The following is a 21,914-nucleotide window of genomic DNA, read 5'->3' on the forward strand; positions in this document are numbered from 1 at the left end:
GCAAAACAGGAACATGTGGCAGTGCCACTATAAACTTCTGGCAATGCCAGTATAAAGAGCGCCCAACCGCTGTCACGGGACAAGCCCGGAAATATAGCATGCAATACAGGAACTTGTGGCAGTGCCACTATAAACACCTGGCAATGCCAGTATAAAGAGCGCCCAACCGCTGTCACAGGCCGCGCCTGGAAATTTCTGTGGTATCTGCATCACCCCTCGCCCCTACCACCAGGGCGAGGGGGAATAGCCGAGCGAATCCCGCTCAGCGCTTGTCAGGCTCTCTGACGTAATACGAAAATGCGCAGGAGCGCCAACGGCCAATCCTCTGAATGTCCCGGGCTGGGAGGCCGATATCAGCTGTAGCCGATGCAGCCCCAATCCTGAAAGAGTGCAGGCCGTAAACTTCCGTCCAAAACCCCAGGTCCGCCACTGCCCTGCAAAAAAGGATCCTAACTGGAAAAACATAACAGGTGAGGCATCAACATGACAGAACAAGGCATCCCAAACCACAGGACGTGCAGCCAAACAAGACCAGCATCAGCAAAACTTGAGGCCTTGGCACAGAACGCCAATGCCGCCAAGTACACTGATAAAGACCCACACGATACGTTAATGCCCTGCAGGTATAAAAGAACCGCATCAGGTGTTCTGGCGGAATAGGCCAGACTTGGGGTACTGCCAGGGCTGCCCAAAAGGCCTCAAATTCCCTTGCCGCCCTTTGATAGCTGTGAAGGTAGACGGCGCAAGCGCAGACAAAATTACATGCTGCGCTCTGCACAGCCAAGGGTCCTAAGCCAAAGAAGCATCGGGTCGGGATCCCGCTGCACCCCTGGAGCCAGCTGCCGGAAATGCTCCACCTAAAAAACGAGATAGGGTGTCGGCTATGCCGTTATCAAGACCCTGGATGTGCCTAATGAAAAACAAGGTGTTAATCTTAAGGCAATGCAAAACAAACACCCTCACCAGTCCCATTACCTGTGGGGACCAGGACGTCTGCTGGTTAACGACAAAAACCACAGCTTGGTTGTCGCACCAGAAACGCACAGTGGAGTTGGCAAATTCCTCTGCCCATAATTGAACTGCCACCGCAAGGGGGGGGACAGCCCTAAAAAATCATGTCTACAATAACCCCTTCTGAAACCCATGTATCCGGCCAAGGGGCAGAACACCATCTCTCTCTAAAATAACTCCAAATCCAAAACCACCCGCAACATCAGAGTGAACTTGCAGCCCCGCCCCAAGTAAACACTCCTGCTGCCAAAAGGATACACCATTATAAAACTCCAAAACTGTAACCAGATTACCCAATCTGCCTTCATGTCCTGGGTGATCCGCAGGCGATGGTGAAGCCTCTAATACCCGCCATGCAGGCATGCAGCCCCTGAAAAAAGGCCTGGCCAGGGGCAACTACCCTGCAGGCAAAATTCAGATGCCCCACGAGAACCTGCAAATGTCTCTAGGACAATTTCGGAGCCTGGAGGCCAGCACGTATTAGCTGCTGCAGCCTAACCAACCTGTTGCCAGGCGGCCTACTGCACCGCTGTACAGTGTCTAATTCAATACCAAAAACGTAAGGGTAGTTGCGGGCCCCTCAAAATAATAGACCATTGAGGCGAGTCGTGCTCTGCTCACCACTAACCACCCCATAAGGGAGGCAGATTTCTCGAAAGGGCACAGGAAATTGCGCATCCCATTGGTAGCACTTTATCCAGATATAAGGAACCATTAAACTGAAAACCAAGCAAACAAAAATCATCAGGGTGGACGGGCAAGAGTCTGACTGTAGACACAATATCCGCCTTGGCCATAAGGGCGTCAAGGCCACAGCCACGTACTACCCTGATAGCTTGGTCCAAAGAATATATCATAATGAACTAAGGTGTGCAGGGATCCTATCACTAACTGAACCCCCATAAGGATAGGACAGATGGTGAATGAGAGGGAAGGTCCAGGGACCTTCTAGGAACTACACGTAACGGGAACACCTAAACATTGGGAAACTGAGGAGACTTAAAGGGGCCCACCAGATGGCCGGCTCCCTATTCCTTATCTATCTTAGCTTAAACTGTTCCTTCCATACCCTTTACCGACAGGAGATTCCTGGCCCAGGTAGACCTGGAGGGAGGGGCCACAGGAATCTGAATCCCTTGTCACTACCTTCAACTAATGATTGAGCGTCCGAAAACTTAGGATACCCCTACAAAATACAGCCAACACCTCTACTCTAATCAGGGTGGGCCACCTTCCCAGCTTGAGGGGGCTGACCACCCCCACTTTTGGCCTGCCCAGCTCGGAGCCTGGGACTCCTCCTAAATCCTGCCAACTCGGGGCACACGGACACCGAGTGCTGGCCGTTGTACTGCCCGCTGACATGTGCAAGGGTGCAACCTGCCCTGCCGCCCCGCCCCATGGAGTTAAACTCATAGCAGGAGCGGAGGGTGAATGCATCACACTCCTAACATCCCTGCCACTGGCCCGGCTGCGCCCAGAGCAAATGCCCACTAAGGATCAATCGCCCAAATTGGACCGGGCCAGCCAGATAATTTGAACCCACAATCCTGCTCTGAAATCTGCCAGTCGAGGGGATAATATCCAGGTACTTAAAGTGCAGCTGCCCGTGCTGCCTACATTAGAATAACTACTGCAGCATAAATATCAGGTCGACCAATTATTCCAATTTTTATCAATTTTTCTGCCTTCACCCCACTTGAGGGACAGGCACTGGGTCACCCGCCTTCAAGGCTGGCTCAGGTTGCTCACACAATAAACTAAACACAGTAACAAACTCGCCCTGCTAAATTTTCCTTTAACTGCCAAGGCGAGTTGACCACCCAAAGGCAGGGCCACATCCCACTAGGCCACTCGTGGACATTCACCTGACCCTTCCGTGGCTCCCTGAGAGAAAACACCATACAGGACATCAGCATAAGGAGCCAGGCTGTAAGGGACACCAGAGACCATCAAGATCCGATGCCTGTACCTGAACAACTGGAGGTCCCGGAGCCTGTCGCTCAATGAGCTTGTCCAAAGTGGTTAATCTCTTCTGTGCCCAGAAAATGATGGAGTGCCCACAGATAAGAACCTGAACTGTCCCTACCCAGGAACCTGGGAAGATGCCACCTGTGGCTGCTGCTGCTGCTCATCAGGGTCCCACTGTGCTTGCACAACCGGAGGTCTGGCTGGAGCCTGTGACTCCTTAAGCTCCTCCAATGGTTACTCTGGAAGAGAGGATTTGCGTTAGGTTCGCCCCACGTCCCTTCCTGGTAGACCTCCCTGGGGAGGGAAGCGCCTGATGCATTGACCATCACCCAAACCAGCGTTTGCACATTGCACTCTCCTTCTTAAAAGCTTCTGCCTGTGCAACCAGAGCCCACAGCTCAGCTGTATCATCCTCCTCCTCTGAGGAAGAAATCAGTGCGAGCTGGGGGGGGGCCTTCCCCCCTGATTTCTTATTCCTCATTGGGCATACAGACGTCTCAACAAAAAACCTGGGGGGGGGAGTGGTGGCAACTGACAGCCACCTCTCACCCCTCCAATATATTTCTATTAGAGAAATATATATATATATTATTTCTGAGAGCCCAGTCCTATGCATGTCTACTCAGAAGTAAGTCCCATTATAGTCAATGGGGCTTACTCCCAGGAAAGTGTAGACAAGATTGAAGTCTTATTTATCATGACCGTCTTATTATTTAACAATCATTAATTTTCTTTTCTTTTTTTGTTTTGTTTTGTTTTGTTATTAATTTATATTTTAACTACAACTTCCTTAATTATGGAATTTGGTTTTTTTGTTTGTTTGTTTGTTTGTTTCGTTGTGTTTTTTTTTTTAATTAAATTTTTTATTATTATTATTATTTATTTTTATTAATATTATTATTATTTTTAATCTCACCTCTTTATTTATTTATCCAATCAACTTCTTATTTTCTTTCCTCTCCCCCCCTTTTTTTTTCTTTTCTTTTTTTTTCTTTTTTTTAAACTAGCATGCAAATGACACAGCAAAACAACTATCCAACTTATGGTCTCCCATCCAATTCTAAACCACAGCTGACTCTGCTTAGCTTTGCTCAATGTTGAGTGTAAAACACCACTCAGCCAGCAGGCCTTATAGGCAAGCAAAGGAAGCAAACTCCTGGCAAAATGCCCTTCCATACTATGTGCTGGGGAGGAGGCAGTGACGCCCTGAAAGCCCCAAACACACGGAGGAAGGTGCGGAGAAAAGCTCCTGGTGCCTCTGCCAGCAGGCTCAACAAGCAGCCGGGCAGGAGGCAGAGCAACCCCAAGGGCGGCAGGCACCAGCTGCAGCCAGGCACGCGCCCAAACAGCGCTCCCACGGGGCGCCTGCACACCAAGCAGGCGACCCGTTTCCCACAGGCACCCCAAACGACCAGCAGGCTCAAACACTGACCCGTGCAGAGCTGCCAGGCGTCCAAGCGCTGGCCACCCAAACTACCCTGGGGAGGTGGGGGGGGTCGGGCACTGAGTGAGGGAGGTGGGGGGGAGGTCGGGCGCTCAGCGGCTCCCGCTGAGCGCTCTCGCTGAGCGCAGCCAGCAGCCTGGAGGAGAGCAGCCAAGCACCAGCCCCAAGGCACACCAAGCCCACTGGAGGCGTGGGCACACCAGCCGCACACACGAGGCCAAAGAGGGGCGCAGCTGGACCGCCGCCCCTGCAAGGCAGCCCACCGCAACCCAGCCAAGAAGCCCAACCCAGGCAACACCACCAGCAACCGCTCGCTGCCCACAGGTAAGCCGAGAGGGCAGGCGGGCAGGCGGGCGCCCGCAGCCAAGTCTGCTGGGCTCGAGGCCCCAGCAACGTGGCCTGAGTCGGGGAGCAGCGTGCAAGAGGTCCTTCCCTGACCACTGCCTGGTCCCGACTGCGCGGGCTTCTCTGAGCAGCCTGCACGTGGCCCCAGACCAATTAGCCCCCAGCCAATCGGCTGCGAGGCTGGCCCTTCCTGTGTCTCGTGGGCGGGCAGGGTAAACGCCGGTGGCGTGCTAATACACGTGCCACCGGAATTAATTTATTCTGTTTAAACAAGATCACTGTCAGGATCCACCTGGCTTTGCAAGTCTAAAACAGAAAAAAGTTCACCTTAGGAGCTGTAGCTTCTGTATTTATCCCTTTTAGTGGTGGGGGGGAGTGGCCGCCTTCCGGAGCATTTGTTGAGCTCCACATTCATCAGATTGGGACCTTTCTGGTGGCCTCCCTTTCCCCTATGCCTATAAGAACATAAGAAGAGCCCCGCTGGATCAGGCCAAAGGCCCATCTAGTCCAGCTTCCTGTATCTCATGTGGCCTGTCGTATACTTGTCTTACTCTCCCAGGGTTTTGGGATGCTCAGAGTTGTTGGTTCTGAACCCTAGAGCCCTCAAAGATCCCTGTTCGGTAGTACTGCCACCATCCTGTAAGAGCCAGTATCTCAGTCCAGGGATACTGAGACCCTCTAGGCTTAACTATATCCCTTGTAGGCACTGAGCACTTTCTTTAATTAAAGTCTCAGTACTCAAGTTACTAGTCCACAATGAGGATTTGGTAGCTTGCTGAACGGCTAGGCAGGATTCTGAACCTGTGTCCCCAACAGACAATGAACCAACATGGTAAAAATATTTTTACTTTATTAAGTACATAGAGTTACAAAACTTACAAAAGGCAGCAAATGCTAGAGGCATAAAAACTTCTAGGAAACATATCAGCATAAAACAACAAAGCTAACTGGCTAACTCTATTATTCTCTAAATCTCACCTGGGTCAGCTTCTTTTGTAGATCCTCAGGCCAGTTACCTATAAGGCCACATGGTCCTGGCGGGGCAGGATGTGCACCCACCACCTATCTCACCAAGAGACAAAGACCAAAAGACCCTGTCCTACGGAAGTGGGGCTGGATGCTAGCCCTCTCGGCTCTTACCTCCCCTGGAGATCTACAGCTGCATGCCATCCTTGATGGGCGTCTTTCTGGCTGCCTAGGTGCTACATTATCACCTTCCATTGAGTTGTAAATTCCTAGCAGCTAGGAACTGCAAGCCACTTCTGTGTTACTGTTTTAGCTTGGTTCAGGCTTTACATGTTACTAGGCCTAAACTGTACATATTCATGACATGGCCCACCAAATGCTTCAGGGAGCACACAAGACAACACAAGACAACAAGCCTGACCTGATCATGAGCCAAGGCACATTTGCTTACTCATGAGTAAATGCAACTGTGTGGCTAAGGACAGAATCCTAGCCAGGTCTACTCAGAAATAAGTTCTACTTTGTTCAATGGGGCTTACCCTCAGGAAAGTGTGGTTAGGATTGCAGCCATAGTTTCACTTTCCATAGGGCTCAACACATTCCTGAGCTTGGAGGGAGGCTGCAGTCATTGGATCAGGACCATTTTGGTGTTGTTCAATTCCTCTCAATCTGCCCTTTCTGAAGGACTAAGGCAAGTTTGCCTACTCATGAGTAAACACACGATACGGCTCAGTTTCAGTTTCCATAGGGCTCCATGCATTTTTTGTTTTCCAGTTTTTTGCCCATGACTTTTGAGAGAATTGAGATATTTCACTGGTTTTCATTGCATTTTGCTGGAAATTCCACATTCCATGGTATATGGCATGATGGTATTATTCCTAAGCACTGTGATTTTAGCATGTCACCCCCCCAGTGCGTGTCACCCAGTTCAGCCCACAGTCCCTGCACCCCCCAGTGATGCCACTGGCTCCTCTTTTCCTTGTAAAGACTTTTCCATTCTTCAACCTAGATACTACTTACATTAAAGTTTCAGCTCTGTGAGCAATTGCTGAATAGATAGCATTGCATACTTGTATTGATTCCTTCTTTCTGGCAAAGTATGATCATTCCCACAATAAAAGTTATCTATAATTTACCATCACCTCCCTGAACTTCCCTGAAAGATTTCAACCCATCTGCACATGTTTCATTTGTCTTAAAAGTTTGCCTGGTAATGCAAGAGCTTCCAGAGTGCAATGTTCACCTGCTTTTTCTCATAGTATAGAGCAGGGGTGCCCAAACCCCGGCCCGGGGGCCACTTGTGGCCCTCAGGAACTCCCAATCCGGCCCTCAGGGAGCACCCAGTCTCCAATGAGCCTCTGGCCCTCTGGAGACTTGCTGGAGCCTGCACCGGCCCAACACAATGTTCGACCTCTCATGTGAGCTATGGGACAAGGGCTCCCTCCACTGCTTGCTGTGATGCAGCAGTGGCAGTGAACGAAAGGCCAGCCTGGCTTTGTGGAAGGCTTTTTATAGTCCTTGAGCTATTGCAAGACCTTCATTCATTCATATAAGTTCCATCTCAAATACATTCATTTATGTAAATTTATTCAAATTTGAAATGTAAATTAATTCTTTTTTTTCCCTGGCCCCCCAACACAATGATGTGGCCCTCCTGCCAAAAACTTTGGACACCCCTGGTATAGAGCAATGGTTCTGACACATTTAGCACCGGGACACACTGTTTAGATTGAGGATCTGTCAGGACCGACTGGAAGTGATGTCATGACTGGAAGTGACATCATCAAGCAGGAAAAAATTTTAAAAATCCTAGGCTGCAGTCCAGCCCACACTTAGCCAGGAGTAAATCCTATTTACTATCATTGTTACAAGAATATACACAGTAGCTTGTCAAAAGTACAGGTCTGTAACATTTCCCCAAATGCAGTCACATTCCATGGTAGCATCAAGTCTAATATATTAAAAATAAAATATTGAAATGAATGGGGACCCACCTGAAATTGACTCGTGACCCACCTAGTGGGTCCTGACAACAGTTTGAGAAACACTGATATATATATGTATATATATAACATATATATACATATATATACATAAAGCCTCCATTGTTGTGCCACAACTACCAGAAACCCAGTTTCAACAAGGTGTCAGTTTGAACAGGCGAGCTTCAGTAATGCTGGGATTTCACAGAAGTGACTCATAACATGAGAACGGAAAGAGATGATGCTGGCTGTGTGTGTTGCAGCTTAGGAAAGACCAGCGATCCAGGCACTGACAGCCAGCTGAAGTCAGGCTCTTTCGTTCATTATGTCCTCCTACTGAAGTGGATGGCACAGATGGCAATGAATCCATCAAAAGCCATGACTGTCAGGAGGAAAAAATCCGCTTGTTGAAACTGCCTTCACCTCCAGAAGGCAGGTGGAAATGGTCTTCATACCTGCGTCACTGAAGATGATTAGGAATGAGCTTTGGCCTTATTTAGTACTTTACTAAAGCAGGTGAATCTTGCTCTTCTAAGCCATATCAGCACTAGAAAGAGACCTTATGTTTGAGGCGTTTCAGGAGAGTTTTGCAGGTCATATAGGAACATCAGGTGATTTTGTGAGACGAGGAAGCAAGGACAGTCACTGCACAGGTCAACGTTATATCAGTGAATTCTTATAACAAGGGCAATGCACATGCTTAATTTTAAGTACCAGGGATATGGGCCAATATAGCAGTACCCTGATCCTTAACTGGTACATTTAGCAGTATTTTATTAGCTACTTAGTTGACCAGTGTGTTGTGAGCTTTGGTATTAGCACACCAACCATTCTTATGAGGCCTGTGTAAATTCTATTCTTAGAATGCAGGTGCGCATTGCTTAAAGATGGGGGTGCGTTGCCACAACCCCATCGTTAAGTGACGCCAGGGTTAAACAAAGTAATCTTTGCAAAGCCTCTGGAGGGTGTGGCCTCTGCAGGGCTCAGAAAAGCATCCGGAGATAAGGGGAGCACAGCTCCTCTCAGCTCCAGTGGCTTTGTGGGTGTGACAGGGATCAGCGACGGACCATCGCGTATGTGGTCCATTGCTGGTTGGAATATTGCTAAACAGCATTCACCTGTAGCTGAACAAGAGAACCCCTGTGAGATGGGTTCCTAGAAAAGTGATGTTGACCAGTTAATACGCTATCATTTATCCTTTTTTCTCATTCATAATCAATTAATGTGTATTTCTGATTGTTTATTATCACTTTCAGAGCCCTAACATGACGTAGTTTGATAGGCACATTTCCTGTGCGCTATGCCGGGAGGGCACAAGACTGCTGCAAGGTCCACCCTAGTTCTGGAGGAGGCGCTGATGGCTTCACAAGCCCCGTTCCTTCTCCTGTAGAGTCTCTGTTCACAGGAGAAGGAATGGGGCCATTAAACCTCATTAAACCCTCATTAAACCCTTTGGGAAGAACTCAGAAGTAACATCACAATATCACATCATACTGTCACTGTCCTGGGTGCTGGGGCAGTATGTTACACCAGCGACCACCTGGTTATATTTATGTCTGCATACCAAAATTGAATCAAGCCCCAGACACAGCATTCTTTCTTCTTTAGGAACAGAAACTCAAAACTGCCCATTTTTGCACACGCCCAAGTTGGGAGACAAGGTGAATTCCACATGCTTAATTATATGCAGAAAGGGGGATCGTCTTTGATAAATTGGAATACTAGAAAAGTTATAAAGGTGTGTGTAGTTTTGCTTTGGACATGCACATGACTTCACTACTGACTTAGGTCAGGGGTTCTGATGTGTGCGCCAGGCAGCTGCTTTTAAATAAAGATTTAGATTGTTGACCTACAGGCTGCCCTCTGTCTTGAATGGCTGACCTACCCAGATTGAATATTAAGGAGGGAATGGTTAATTTCCTCCACGCCCATATTGGAGGTTTCCATATCCACGCTTGGGGAGGGGGAATGAAACAGACATGCATTATTAAACTCCATGCATTATTTAGAAACAATTTGAACACGTAGCTTATAGATGACAGCATCTGAATACATTATCAACATTTGAACACGTGCCTTCTAGATGATAACTTCATATGTATATATTTGGGAAGCATTTGAAAGACTTGAATGCTTTAGTAGAGATGGTTTGCAAATTCCTTTTTAATATTCATATAGAGGTTTTTGAAAATCGTGTCATTTACCATAGGATTTAGCACACTGTATTCAGTAAGAATTTGGCAGTAATACTGTCATACTCACCAGAAACAAACACCTTTATATATTGCTTGTTAACATATTTTGTAATCTTTATTTTGTTCATTTTTTTCTGGTTACTTTTCATTGTTCTGTTTTTTAGTTGTTTGTTTGGTTGTTCATTAATAAAGGAGAAAGAAAAGTTGGGGATGGAAAGTATGACAAGATCAATTCCAAAAGTCATGGACTAGTGGCCTTCTTCCTTACGAGTTGTGCTCTAGTGTTCAGCTCAGGCTTCAGAATAATGATATAGAATTTGGGAAGAAAGATGCAACTCAGCAACCCACCACTGGAGGTCAAGATGCAGAAGACCTCCACAGCCACCATGTGTTTCCCCTTGGTGCTCAGGTAGCTGGGGACAAAAGATACCAAAACACTGCAGAACACCAACATGCTGAAGGTGATCAGTTTGGCTTCATTAAAAGTATCAGGCAGCTTCCTTGCGAAGAAAGCCACAGTGAAGCAGATCACGGCCAGAAATCCCATGTAGCCCAGAACAATGTAGAACATGAGGACTGAACCTTCATTGCATTGCACAATGATTTGGTCAATGGAGGAGTGCATGTCAAACTCTGGGAAGGGGGGAGATGTTGCCAGCCACACTGCACAGAGGCCAGCTTGAATGAGAGAACACAGAATGATGACTGAGACTGCCAGCCTCTTCCCCACCCATTTCCTCATGCTGTTTCCTGGCTTGGTGGCCATGAAGGCCAAAACAACAGTGATGGTTTTGGCCAACACACAAGACACAGCAACAGAGAAGATGATGCCAAATACTGTCTGGCGGAGAAGGCAGGTCACCTTCCCAGGTTGACCAAGGAATAGGAAGGAACACAGAAAGCAGAGCAGAAGAGAAGAGAGAAGTGTACAGGTGATGCCCCAGTTGTTGGCCTTGACAATGGGAGTATTCCGGTATTGAATGAAGCTCCACATCACCACAACAGTCAGCAGGGCAAAGAAAAGAGCAAAGGAAGACAAAATGATTCCCAAGTTCTCTTCATAGGATAGAAAGATGAAATCTTTGGGGATGCACCAATCCTTGTGACTGTTTGGGTGCTGATGTTCTGGGCATTTGTCACACTGTTCTGCATCTGAAAGAAATAAGCAAATCTCAATAATTCTAGCAAATCTATAGTAGCCCATTCAACTTGATGGGATCAGCATCCTGTAACTGGCATGAAATGTGGCATTATAGAGAATTCAGGAAGATCACTGAAAAGAAAGTGATAGCACGTTTTGCTTTTGAAATAGGAAGTCATTGAACTGAATTAATTAAATTTTCCTCTTTCAAAATCCATCAAGAATGTTCAGTGGTTATAAATAGACCATCATCAGAATGTCTCACTTGGTGTGCAGAGTATTACACTTCACACCCTTTTTAAAAAAAAACAAACATTAAAAAAGAGTTAGTGACAGAAGCTACAGGATACGTCTGACCTACCAAGTTTTCCTCCAAGGTGTGAAGTTCCCCTTTTGTTGGTGAGTGGAACTCAGAAAGAGTTCTGCTTTTTAACAAAAATATTGGCATGCTGGACAGAGCCTCTTGCCTTGTGTACAAGGAAATTTGGTGATGCCCTTCACAGAGGATTGACCTGCTTTTGAGTGAAGTCATGAAAGAAATCCCTTCTCCACATGAATTATGGTGATTAAAATATTTCGAAATTTGATCTGCCCTTTTGAAAGAAAGGCTGCTCATGTGCCTCCCTGGCGCGCTAGCAAGTATTGCTGGGCTTTCCCCCCTTCAACCGGCAGCAGGGAGTCGCTGCCAGATGATTGGCTGGCTAGCCAAAAGGGGGTGGGACGGGAGAGCTCGGAGCTCAGTTTGTTCCTGGCAAGTGATGGGATCGGAAGCTCATCCAGGCGTGGGAGGGAGGCTTCGTCAGGACGGGGCTTGAGTGGCAGGACGCGCGCTTTCAAGCCCTGTCAGTGCCTTCTACCCCATGCTCGGGCTTGGGTGGCCCCGGGAGCGGGGAGCAGGAGGCTGCTGCGCAGCAGAGCTCGAGTAACTGCAGGGCGCTCAGTCATGCCCCATCTGTGAGAGGTGCAGCAGCCGCTTGCGGAGCAGGCCCTTCCCCTCAGCCTCCTGTCGCCTTGGCTACTACCTGGCAATTTCAAGTTTCATTCACCTGAGTCAGCTACCTGAGTAAATCACTTACTTCAGCACAATTTTGATAGTCTGCTTCCCTCCTGAAAAATGGAGCTTTAACTCCTCAAACTATTGTCATCCTTACTTGAGCGAAGGGAAAGGGGACTGGCAGTTCGGTCAAACAGTGCCCACCTGGCTTCCACATCCTTTCTGCTTGTAACCTTAGGGTGGAGAGGCTACACCTCTCCAAGAAAGAAAGAAAGATGCTTGCAGGTTAGAGGAATGATGCTCCCATGGGCTAGCTCCTACCTGCCTTGTGTTACAACAATGGTTGCAGGTTGGGCATTAATTCTCTTTAACTATGGTCCACAAACTATGACTTCATGACCCACAATAGGTCCCAACCCAATTTTGATTGGTCATCAAACAGTCAGGTGGCTAGGCTATCTGCATTAAAAATTGAAGCAAACAACTATTTGGGGGAACCGTTATAACCATGGAGGCTTGAGTGGTTGGTATAGCCTTAGCTTTAATTGGGTCCCGATCCCAAAGTTGGGGTGCCACCACGCTGTAAAGGGTGCACAGGTGGCACTTGAGGATGAGATATTCCCTATCAGTATAGTTGCCTAGTCCATGAAAGGTCAGCTTTTGTCTGATAGCTGCACATTGGCACTTGGACTTCTACCCACTGTCACTGGTCTCTGACAGAGGCCATCAGTTCCTGCCAGTAGGGAGCATCAGGATGGCAGGACTTCACCAGGGGTTTTCAAATTAATGTGGCAAGGGGAATTTATTAAAGCTGCCCCTGTGGTGGTTGATTGCCACAGGCTTATTGCCCAATATCATGTACAGGGATTACCATGAAGTTTTAGTCCCCTTTAGTTGGGGACATCTCCCCCAGCAAGGTTGCTACATGTTGAATACCAGGTGTGGTAGCCCTGTGCAGAAAGGCATGGATGCAAGGGCCTTGGTTAAGGCTAGGGTCTTTGTAATTATTAACCCACCTAATGTGGGTGTGCTCCCGCCTAACGGGTGTGCTGTCCCTACTCCTTGAAAGTGGGGTGGTGCCTTTAGTAACCTGCTTAACAGGCATGGCAGAGCTGTGGCACATTTACCAGGTGCAGTAGCCCTATGCTGATAGGCACAGATGTGTTGGCCTTTGCCAAGGTCTTGTGTCTTTGCAATTATTAACCCACCTAATGGGTGCCCTGCCTCTATTCCTTGAGAGTGTGGGGGGGGCGAATTTTGTCTTTTCATTTGAGGGTGTCCAAGACTGACCAGATGTGGCATGGGCAGTGAATTCAGCTTAAACGGGCTCCTATGTGGAACCTTTGCCCTGTATCTGCCATGGAGCAGTATTTCTTGTTGGCTCCTTCAGGAGTGGACCCGCTATTTCGACATTTGAATCGTTCCCCCCTCACGATTTATCAGTTTTGGGCCATTTTTAAAAGGGCATTGGCTCACTTGGGTTTGAGGCCAGAACTATCCGGGCTTTATTCATTTAGAATTGGGGCAGCATCAACAGTGGCTCGCATTGGGTTTTCGCTCCAGGACATCAAGCGCATCAGCAGGTGGTGCTCTGGTGTGTTAAAATGCTACGTTTGTTAACACTAGGCCCATTAGTATAGGCCGCGACTCCCTGGGTGAGCCTAGGGGGTAGTTATTCTGCAGCTGAATTTACCCTAAGGTGCTGCGCCACGTTGGCGTGATGTGTAGGTGCTGTCTTTGGTCTATAAGGACCCCTGTTGATCAGGCTCTGGCCTGGGTCGTTTTTGCCCCTAGTCCTGTTTCGGATGGGGGCGATGTGTTTGTGATGATCAGGTTACTGGCCACACAAGTGTTTGCCGAGACCCATGTGGGTGGGGCAATGTGTATTCCTCATGAGGTGGAGGGAATTGGTTATACCTTTTTAACCGTGAGCTATTCTAAGTGGGTGTTAAGTGAGTTCGCCTCACGATGTGCTTTTCTTTCAACAGGTCCGCGAGGGAGGTGCAGAGCCAGGGTCCTGATCTGCGGACATTCCATAGTTTTTTGGACCCAGAAGCACGCCATGTCATCCAGTTTTGGCTCTCATCCGGAGCTGGGTGATGTTGCACACTTATGTGTTGGAGTCCGTTTTTCTCAGCCTTTCTGGATTTTATCACACTCAACCCCCTGCCCCAGGTAATCGTTGTCCACTTAGGCAAGAATGACTTGGGCCAGAGGAGTCTATGTCCTTGAGGCTCCAGGCACACAGGGATTTTAAAATGCTCATTAGTCAGTTCCCTGCGATTAACATCCTGGGGTCTGACATGCTGTCTAGGAGGGTTTGGAGGTGGGCGCACAGCATTAGAAGAATAAACATTGCCCGCAAAAGGGTCCATGCTTACCTGGGCAGGGTTGTCACGGAGCTCAGGGGAGCAGCTGTCCATCATCCTAGAATTTGATTTGGGCAGCCTGTTTACCGTGGCGATGGAGTGCATCTTTCCCCTATGGGTTATGGGCTCTTTTTAACAGACTTGCAACAGGGCTTGAGAACCTTTTTGGGTGCAGGGAAGGCCAAGCACTAGGCTGACCTCCCCTTGTGGCGGTAGGGTGGGCAGAAGACCTTCTTGGTGTCCAATCTAAGTCAGCAAGGACATGGGGTGAACCAGAACCGCTCCCATGATACCTGACTGGCTCGAGGAGGCAGGCTGGCTAGCCCCTTGTTCGTACTTGGGGGCCTTGCAGGGGTGACCTGAAGACATAGTAGTTCGGCTGACTTACCCTCTTCTGGCGACGTTGAGAGGTGGGCTTAATAACAATTGAGTTATGCCTCGAGTCGGGTGGACGCCCTATGAGATTGGGGGACGAAGACGGCTAGAGCCGTTTCCCTCACATAGAACCCCGCACTTGGGATGGGTTTTGTTTACCCCTTTGTTGCCCTGTTGCAATGTTTTGTATTCAATAAAGTGGCCCATTTTAATTCCATACCTGTTGTCGGCTGTATTTATTTGGGGAATGCATGGTAAATGTGGTGTTCAGATAATTTAATGTCAAATGTTAGGCAGTTGAATATACCAGCTAAGCAAGCTTTTCAGTTTTGGCTGAAAGTTTGCCTGTCCTAATGAAATGGGCTATATCTCAGAATGAATGAATGAATGAATGAGGCAGCAATCCTATATGCACTTACCTGGGAGTAAGACTCATTGAACTCAATGGGATTTACAGCCCAATCCTTGCCAAGTCCTGCTGTGTGATCCAGAATGGCCAGGGCAGCCTCCGCTGTATCCAGGGCGGTAATGGAGGCAGCTGGAGATCTCCTTGAGGTGAGGGAGAATTTGTTCCCTCACTCCTTATCAATCCCCAGCAGACTCTATAGGTCTACTTGGAACCATGCAAACCTATTCATAGGTGCAGAACCAAGTAGCCCCATGTAGGATTTTCAGGCCCGGGACATGGGTGAGGATTCAGAGGAGACCTCCTCCACCATCCGTGCCCCATTTCAGACCAGAACAAACATTTTGAATATATTTCTCATGCAGTAATAATGATGACAATAATAATAGCAATAATAATCAGAACGTAACTTTGCACTTACCCATCTGCACTGAAATCATATCTTCAGAGCACTGGACACAATCATAGCAACAAATCTGCTGCCCCTGGCGAACAAGCCTATTCTGGCCAGGATGGCACTTCTCAACACATCTGGACTGGGGCACCATCTAAGAAGAATCACAGGGAATGAGTGTGTGTGTAGGTATCAACGGAATAATATTGATTACTATAATGTTCGTTCCTCTCCATTTAATTACACATCTAGTCCTCTGTTTACATCCATGTGCCCTCAAAGTAATTAGCTATTTTATACCTTTCTCTTATCAATTTTATAACCAAACAACCAATGGGTCTCCTTGGGCCTGCACCATCACTTTAGATGGCACAATTCAGAGATAACAAAGGGGGTCTGTTGGTTGAAGTAGCTTCTGACATAAGGAAGGAGTAGCTTCCAGCACCAGTTACTTGTGCCAAGTGCCACACCTTCCTTCCTCTGAAACACCCCCGATCCTCCCAAATCTGCCCGAAGCCTTCAACCCCCATCCCCATTCTTCCCACCCTGCTGATTTACCAAGGTCAGAGGACCTTCTCTTTACAACCATGGTGAGAGGGTACCCTTGCCATCTGACGTGGTAGCCTGAAGCAGGCAGCTATGAGCACTACCAGAACAGCTCTAACAATGCTGTAACCGTATTCCACCACTGGCACACTAGTCCTGGAGGCACTCAGTTGTGTTAAGATTGAACTGTCAGAGTAACATCCTGAGCATGTCTTCTCATAAATAACTTCCACTGAGTTAAATGGAACTCACTCCAGGTACGTTTTCATAGAATTACAGCCTTTACTTCCTCTGCAGTCTCCCAATTCTTGATTGAGGAAACTGCGTCCTCCTCCTCACCTGCTTGAACTTGGGATGCCACACAATGACACTTCCATTCAAGGTGAATTCTCTGCCTGCAGGAGCCTGGGGGTCCATCCTTCCAACGCGGATCCTCTTGAAGGAGTGATTGGGGAATGTGACTGTGTTGATGATATCGAATGAACCTGCCTGTTCTCCCTGATGGTCGAGAAATATTTCTTCCCCAGCGCTATTGTTGAAATGGATGTTTCTCAGAAAAGAATTAGTCTGGGTCAGAAGTTGATAGGTAGAAAGACAGATAAATAGGAGGACAGTGTGTGTGTGTGTGTGTGTGTGTGTGTGTGTGTGTAAACATGTTCACACGCACACATAAGCACACACACACCAACTGAACAAAAACAGGGGAATCCAAGTCACATGAACCTTGTTAGCTGCTTATCAGCTGGCTTGCATGAGAGTCACTCCAGGTGCTGCTTTTGGAAATGTATCTCACACACCTGCTCAGAACAGGAATTATTGCTCTCTTAGTTCAGCGAGATGATACAATTTTATTGACTCATCATAGATGAAGCAGCCTGGGATGTGTGGTGCATGGGGACCTTTTACCCTCCTAGGAAGGCCTTTATTCAAGGTCTTTGTTTGCTGTGCCTGGTCTTTGTTCAACGTGAGCTGGCCTGGCTCAGGCCATTGTCCTGCTCTTCCAGTGGGACCTCTATAACTTGCACACCCCCAGAAAGCTTTAACATAGGATAGGTGTTGGAGGATATGCCAATAGCTGAGTGCTTGGGGGAAGCATGGATGCTTGGGGGAAGCATGGCATATGGTGGGTGTGCCTGGGTCTCCTCTGCTGTTAAGCACAGAAGGCAACATTTTCCTATTTTGATGCATTTAACTTTTCATTCCCGGCAATCTCTGATATAAATCCATTTTATGTTGCTGTTATAGCCTGCCCTGTACCTTGAGTTTGTTCATGCTCAGCCCTCTCATGCTAAGTGTTCCCACTCTTTGCACCCTAAGGTGAGTGTTTTTCTGAAAGCTCAATCCTATGGCTCATTTATGACAGAGGGAGGACACCCCACTTACAGAAATGTCTTACCACAACTCACTGACAGTGGCCATTTTAAAGACATTGCCACAAATAGCAGCAGTGGTGGTAGATACTTGGCAGACCCAATCCTACCCAACTCCCCACATGGCCAATGCGGCGGCATCAATGCAGCTACTGCTTAATCCTGTGAGGGGATTTTGATCTTCTCAGGATAAGCCCGTGCCTGGCCAAAAGGACTACTTGGACCTGTGCCAGCTCTAAATGTGACATCTGTCTGTGTGGATGCAGTGCAGGGTATTGAAGCCAGGAAGGGGTCAGAATTTTATGGCCCACCCACTTCCGAGTCCCAGTCTACCCTCCTCCCTTCACCATTGCCACCCCATACCTACTCCACCCTCTCCTCCTCACCTCCCTCCAACCAGCTACATGCACTTCCTAGAACCAGCAGGCTTCCATTGTCTGTGTCATGCGAACCTGGCTGTTGGCCATTTCTGGCAGTGACCGGGCTATGAGATGTGGCCTGTCACCTTTGGAAAAAGCCAGAAAGTGCTCGGCACCATAAAAATTGGACTTTTAACTTTAGATTATGCGATGCCACAGTGTGTAAATGTAGGCGAGTTCTGGACAACTTGTAACTCACAAAGTTCAACACAACCCATTAGTAATTCATTGTGAAACATCATGAGAATTGCTCAGAAGCAAGGAGAAAATCACAGGATTTGTGCAGATATCATTGCATACTTGGGAATAAGACCTATTGATTATCGAGGAATTTACTCCGTTTTCCATCTCCACTAACTGGTAGAAGAGGCACCTTTTAAAGTGTTGTCCTGTTTAGCAGATGGCAAGCAACTGTTCCTCATCACCCCAGCATGGCATCTTTTCAGTGGCTGTTGCTGGTGCTGTCTCCATTTTTTTCTTTTTCTTTCCAGATTGTGAGCTCTTTGGAGATGGGGAACCATTTTTTTTCATTTAGCTGTGTGAGCTGCTTTGTGAGCTACTTTTTGTTTAAATAAAAGTATATAAATATTCTTAATTATGGTGGTACTTCTGAATAAAGAAACTCTGGATTGCATCATTGGTTTATCGTCAGCTAATGTAGAAATTCATTTCTGACTACAAGTAATTTCCACTGCTGGCTGCACATGAATAGGGAACCAGAGTCCAGCCAGTGTTTGTGTCAAGATGCATTTGTGGTTTATACCCAAATTGAGTGAGATAGGCAAGATGGTCTGACCTGCCATGGGTGGAGATTCAGGATACTCAATGTTGCTCCATCACTGATGGCTTTTGGCTTGGATCTTGATGAAAACATGGCATGGAGAGCGTGTGCGACAGAATACACAGCACTGTAGATCCTGTAGCTCTGGCCAGATATTTGCATTTCAAACACAGTTGCAGGGAGGCTCCTCAGCTTCTCCTTCCCACTGCACTGGGCTTCTCCTCCCACAGAGGATGAGGAGAGAAAACACTTAAACGCAAAAGCCCAAAAATGTGCTATGAAATAAAGCTTTGCTTGGTAAGGGTTGATTGTCTCCAAGAAATCTTCATATCCTGGCAAGTCATTTGTGTGGAGGGCAAAGGATAATGTACCATTGAATGTTTTGGGTGTCAAGTGATTCCGATGAGGTACAGCTGCAAAATCCCACTGAGCTGTAATGATCCAAACCTTTTTTAATGGCTTTCTTAATTCATTTTCATTGATGAATAGAACACTTCGGAAAATCTCCATTGATCGCGCATCCCCGTTAAGAAGAATCACATTGCTTCTGCTCAATAACAGAGCAGAATTTATTCTTTCTTTTGTCTGAAGTAGGAGATCTGCTGGATTCCAGTATCTCTGTACTGTTGGAATAATTTCTGTAAACTCAACACAAATATTGTTCTCCAGGAACCTAGATGTAAAGCTCTGCAGAAAGATTGCCCCAATGTCGTCATCTGAAATAATGACACCAATCCATGTCCATCCAAAGTACTTAAGGAGATGAATAATCCCATCATGCTGAGAATTTCCATCTGGAACCATGTTATGCATAAAAGGAAACTGAGCTTTATTGCTTAATATAGGGTGAAAGGAGTTGTAATTGAACTAAGGAGAAAAGACAACAGTATTTTTAGAGGTGAGAGAAATCTCCCTCTCCTCCTGAATTTCAATTTCTTCCTTCCAAACTTTAGCAGGAGAGAATGTGCTCCTCAGGGTTTCTGATTCACCACGCAATATTGTGAAATCTGAATGTCCTCTGATGCTTTGTTCTTGGCAGGATTATTGAAGGGCTAAGTACAAAGTATAGAGAAGTATGAATATTGTGGCTCTAAATACACTGATCATTAAAAAAATTCATTTGGGATGAATTTGGATTAGAGAAGTTACAGGAAGAGAAATGCTTAACTAAACACAAACAAGCACACACGCATACACACAACACTTCTCTATTCATAACAGCTCTTATCAAAAAAAGAGTTTCTTTTCTAATGTATGCAGGTTCAAGTACCAGATAGCTTCCTCAAGAGGACCCGGGCTGAGCCAAATGAGCAGAGAAATCTTTAGCTTGGCTGCTTTGGGGGAAAAGACACACAAATAAATGCACCAGTTGGAATGCTCCCTTCATTTCCATTAATTTATATTTATTTTATTTTTCACATTTTTATACTGCCCTTTCTTAGAAGAGCTCAGGGCGGGGTACACAGCTGCTCCCCTCCTTTTGTCCTCACAACAACCCTGGGTGGTATGTGAGGCTGAAAGTAAGTGACTGGCCCAAGGTCACCCAGGAAGTTTCATGACTGAGGGGGATTTGAACTTGGATCTTCCAGGTCTAAGTCCGCCTCCCAAACCACTGCACCAGACTGGTGTGGAATTTTCATTTCAATGAAGAAACATACCTGTGGAAGTTTGTAGGTATTTAAGATGCTGGGCATGTGGATTGTATTTTGTGGAATGAGCCCTCCAATGATGGCCATGAGGTTCCGTTTCTGGCCACAATGGTAATTATAGCGACACCCTCTGAAAAGTAGATTCAGAGTGCCATAAGCACTCCCCTCTGCATTATAAAAATCCGGAAAGATCAGGAATCTCAACGTCTTGTTGTGTATGAGGTTGGCATTCCTGTTGATCTCATTCATGGCAAACGCAAAAGCAAAGATTTCATTATATTTCCTGGGGAGCATACTGCAATGAAAGTTTCACAGGATAAAGGCACATGCAATGACCTCTTTCTTCAACAGGCACTGTTGGAGTCTTGCCATGTAAGAGCAAAACCCTGATACCTCTAAAGGATCATGTTAATATTTTGAATAATTTTGTTTCCTACCTCTTTTTTTTAAATCCTCTAAAATCCTCTTTGAGGGCTGCGATGAACTGACCAATATCATTTCAATTTGCAGCAAGCTGACTCCAGCTTATCATATATATTTAACCATAGCTACCTAAATGAACAGACATTGCATCTGAATGTGTGTGTGACGTTTGGGAATTCCCTCCTTTGAATCCGAATCCACACTGTGATATGGTACATCCCATCCATAGGATGAAAGATACAATGACAGAGATTTTTTTTCGGTTTGGCTGAGATAACTGGGGAAGAACTTGAGCTAAGTAAGGAATTGAATTCCTTTGGTTTCTTCTAGCTTCTTCTTCATTCATTCATTCATTTAGAGCCCAATCCTGTGGTCTGCGCTGCGCTTCCGCAGCGCGGACCACAATTGCAAACATGCTGTAAGGCACGTTTGTGAGGCTCACTGCTGGGCTCCCGCCGGAGGTGGCTCAGCTCTGGCCAGTGCTGAGCCACCACCCGGCGGGCACCCGTGTTCCGCAGCTCGGTACCTGCGACCGCCGGGCTGTGGAACAGGGAATTGGGTGGGGATAGGGGCGTTCCGGGGGGAGGGGAGGCCAGCGTGATGCGGGGAGGAGGTGGGGAGGCCAGTGTGACGTGGGGAGGGGGTGTGCCAGAGGCGTGCCTGGGGCTGGGCAGGAGGAGGATGCAAATGCCAGAAGAAACAAAAAAGTTTTGAACCCTTGCCAAAATGCAGAGGGAGGGGGTACAGCTTAATTCTCCCTAATGGCGCCATAATTGTGGCACCGCTACCAGAAGGCTCACCCCTGTACTGCCATCCCCCTAACTTATACCAATATGAGAAACGTAGTAGAAAGTCAGTATGCCCTAGAGATCTGTAGGTAGAGACATGGAATTTTCAGCTTTGCGAGTGTTGCTGCTCTTTCAGATCTTGAGCACCCGGCCCTGGTTCTTTGCAGCCAAATTATAAGGCTACAAAAGACGGCGCAGAACAACTTGGAAGCAAGATGGAACAGATTAATTAAGTGACATGCATGTCTGTCTGACATGCATGTATCTCTTTCCTTCCGTAGGAATAATTTCAGGATGGGTCAATTTGTGCTGCTCTCAATCCAATTTTAAATTCAAACTCAAACAGAC

At 47.1% G+C, this 21,914-nt stretch overlaps 1 protein-coding gene across 1 annotated transcript in view; it reads right to left on the bottom strand.

Moving 5' to 3' along the window:
• The window catches only part of LOC136653060 (olfactory receptor 14I1-like), an 82,409-nt gene that overhangs the window by 21,396 nt on the left and 39,099 nt on the right, over positions 1 to 21,914 (bottom strand). Inside the window, exon 3 of the mRNA XM_066629985.1 lies at positions 21,221 to 21,318. Within this exon, the coding sequence (XP_066486082.1) occupies positions 21,221 to 21,318 (98 nt within the window). The remainder of the gene's footprint in view (positions 1 to 21,220; positions 21,319 to 21,914) is intronic.

The sequence above is a fragment of the Tiliqua scincoides genome, chromosome 5 (genome assembly GCF_035046505.1).
Source record: "Tiliqua scincoides isolate rTilSci1 chromosome 5, rTilSci1.hap2, whole genome shotgun sequence".
Taxonomy (NCBI): Eukaryota; Metazoa; Chordata; class Lepidosauria; order Squamata; family Scincidae; genus Tiliqua; species Tiliqua scincoides.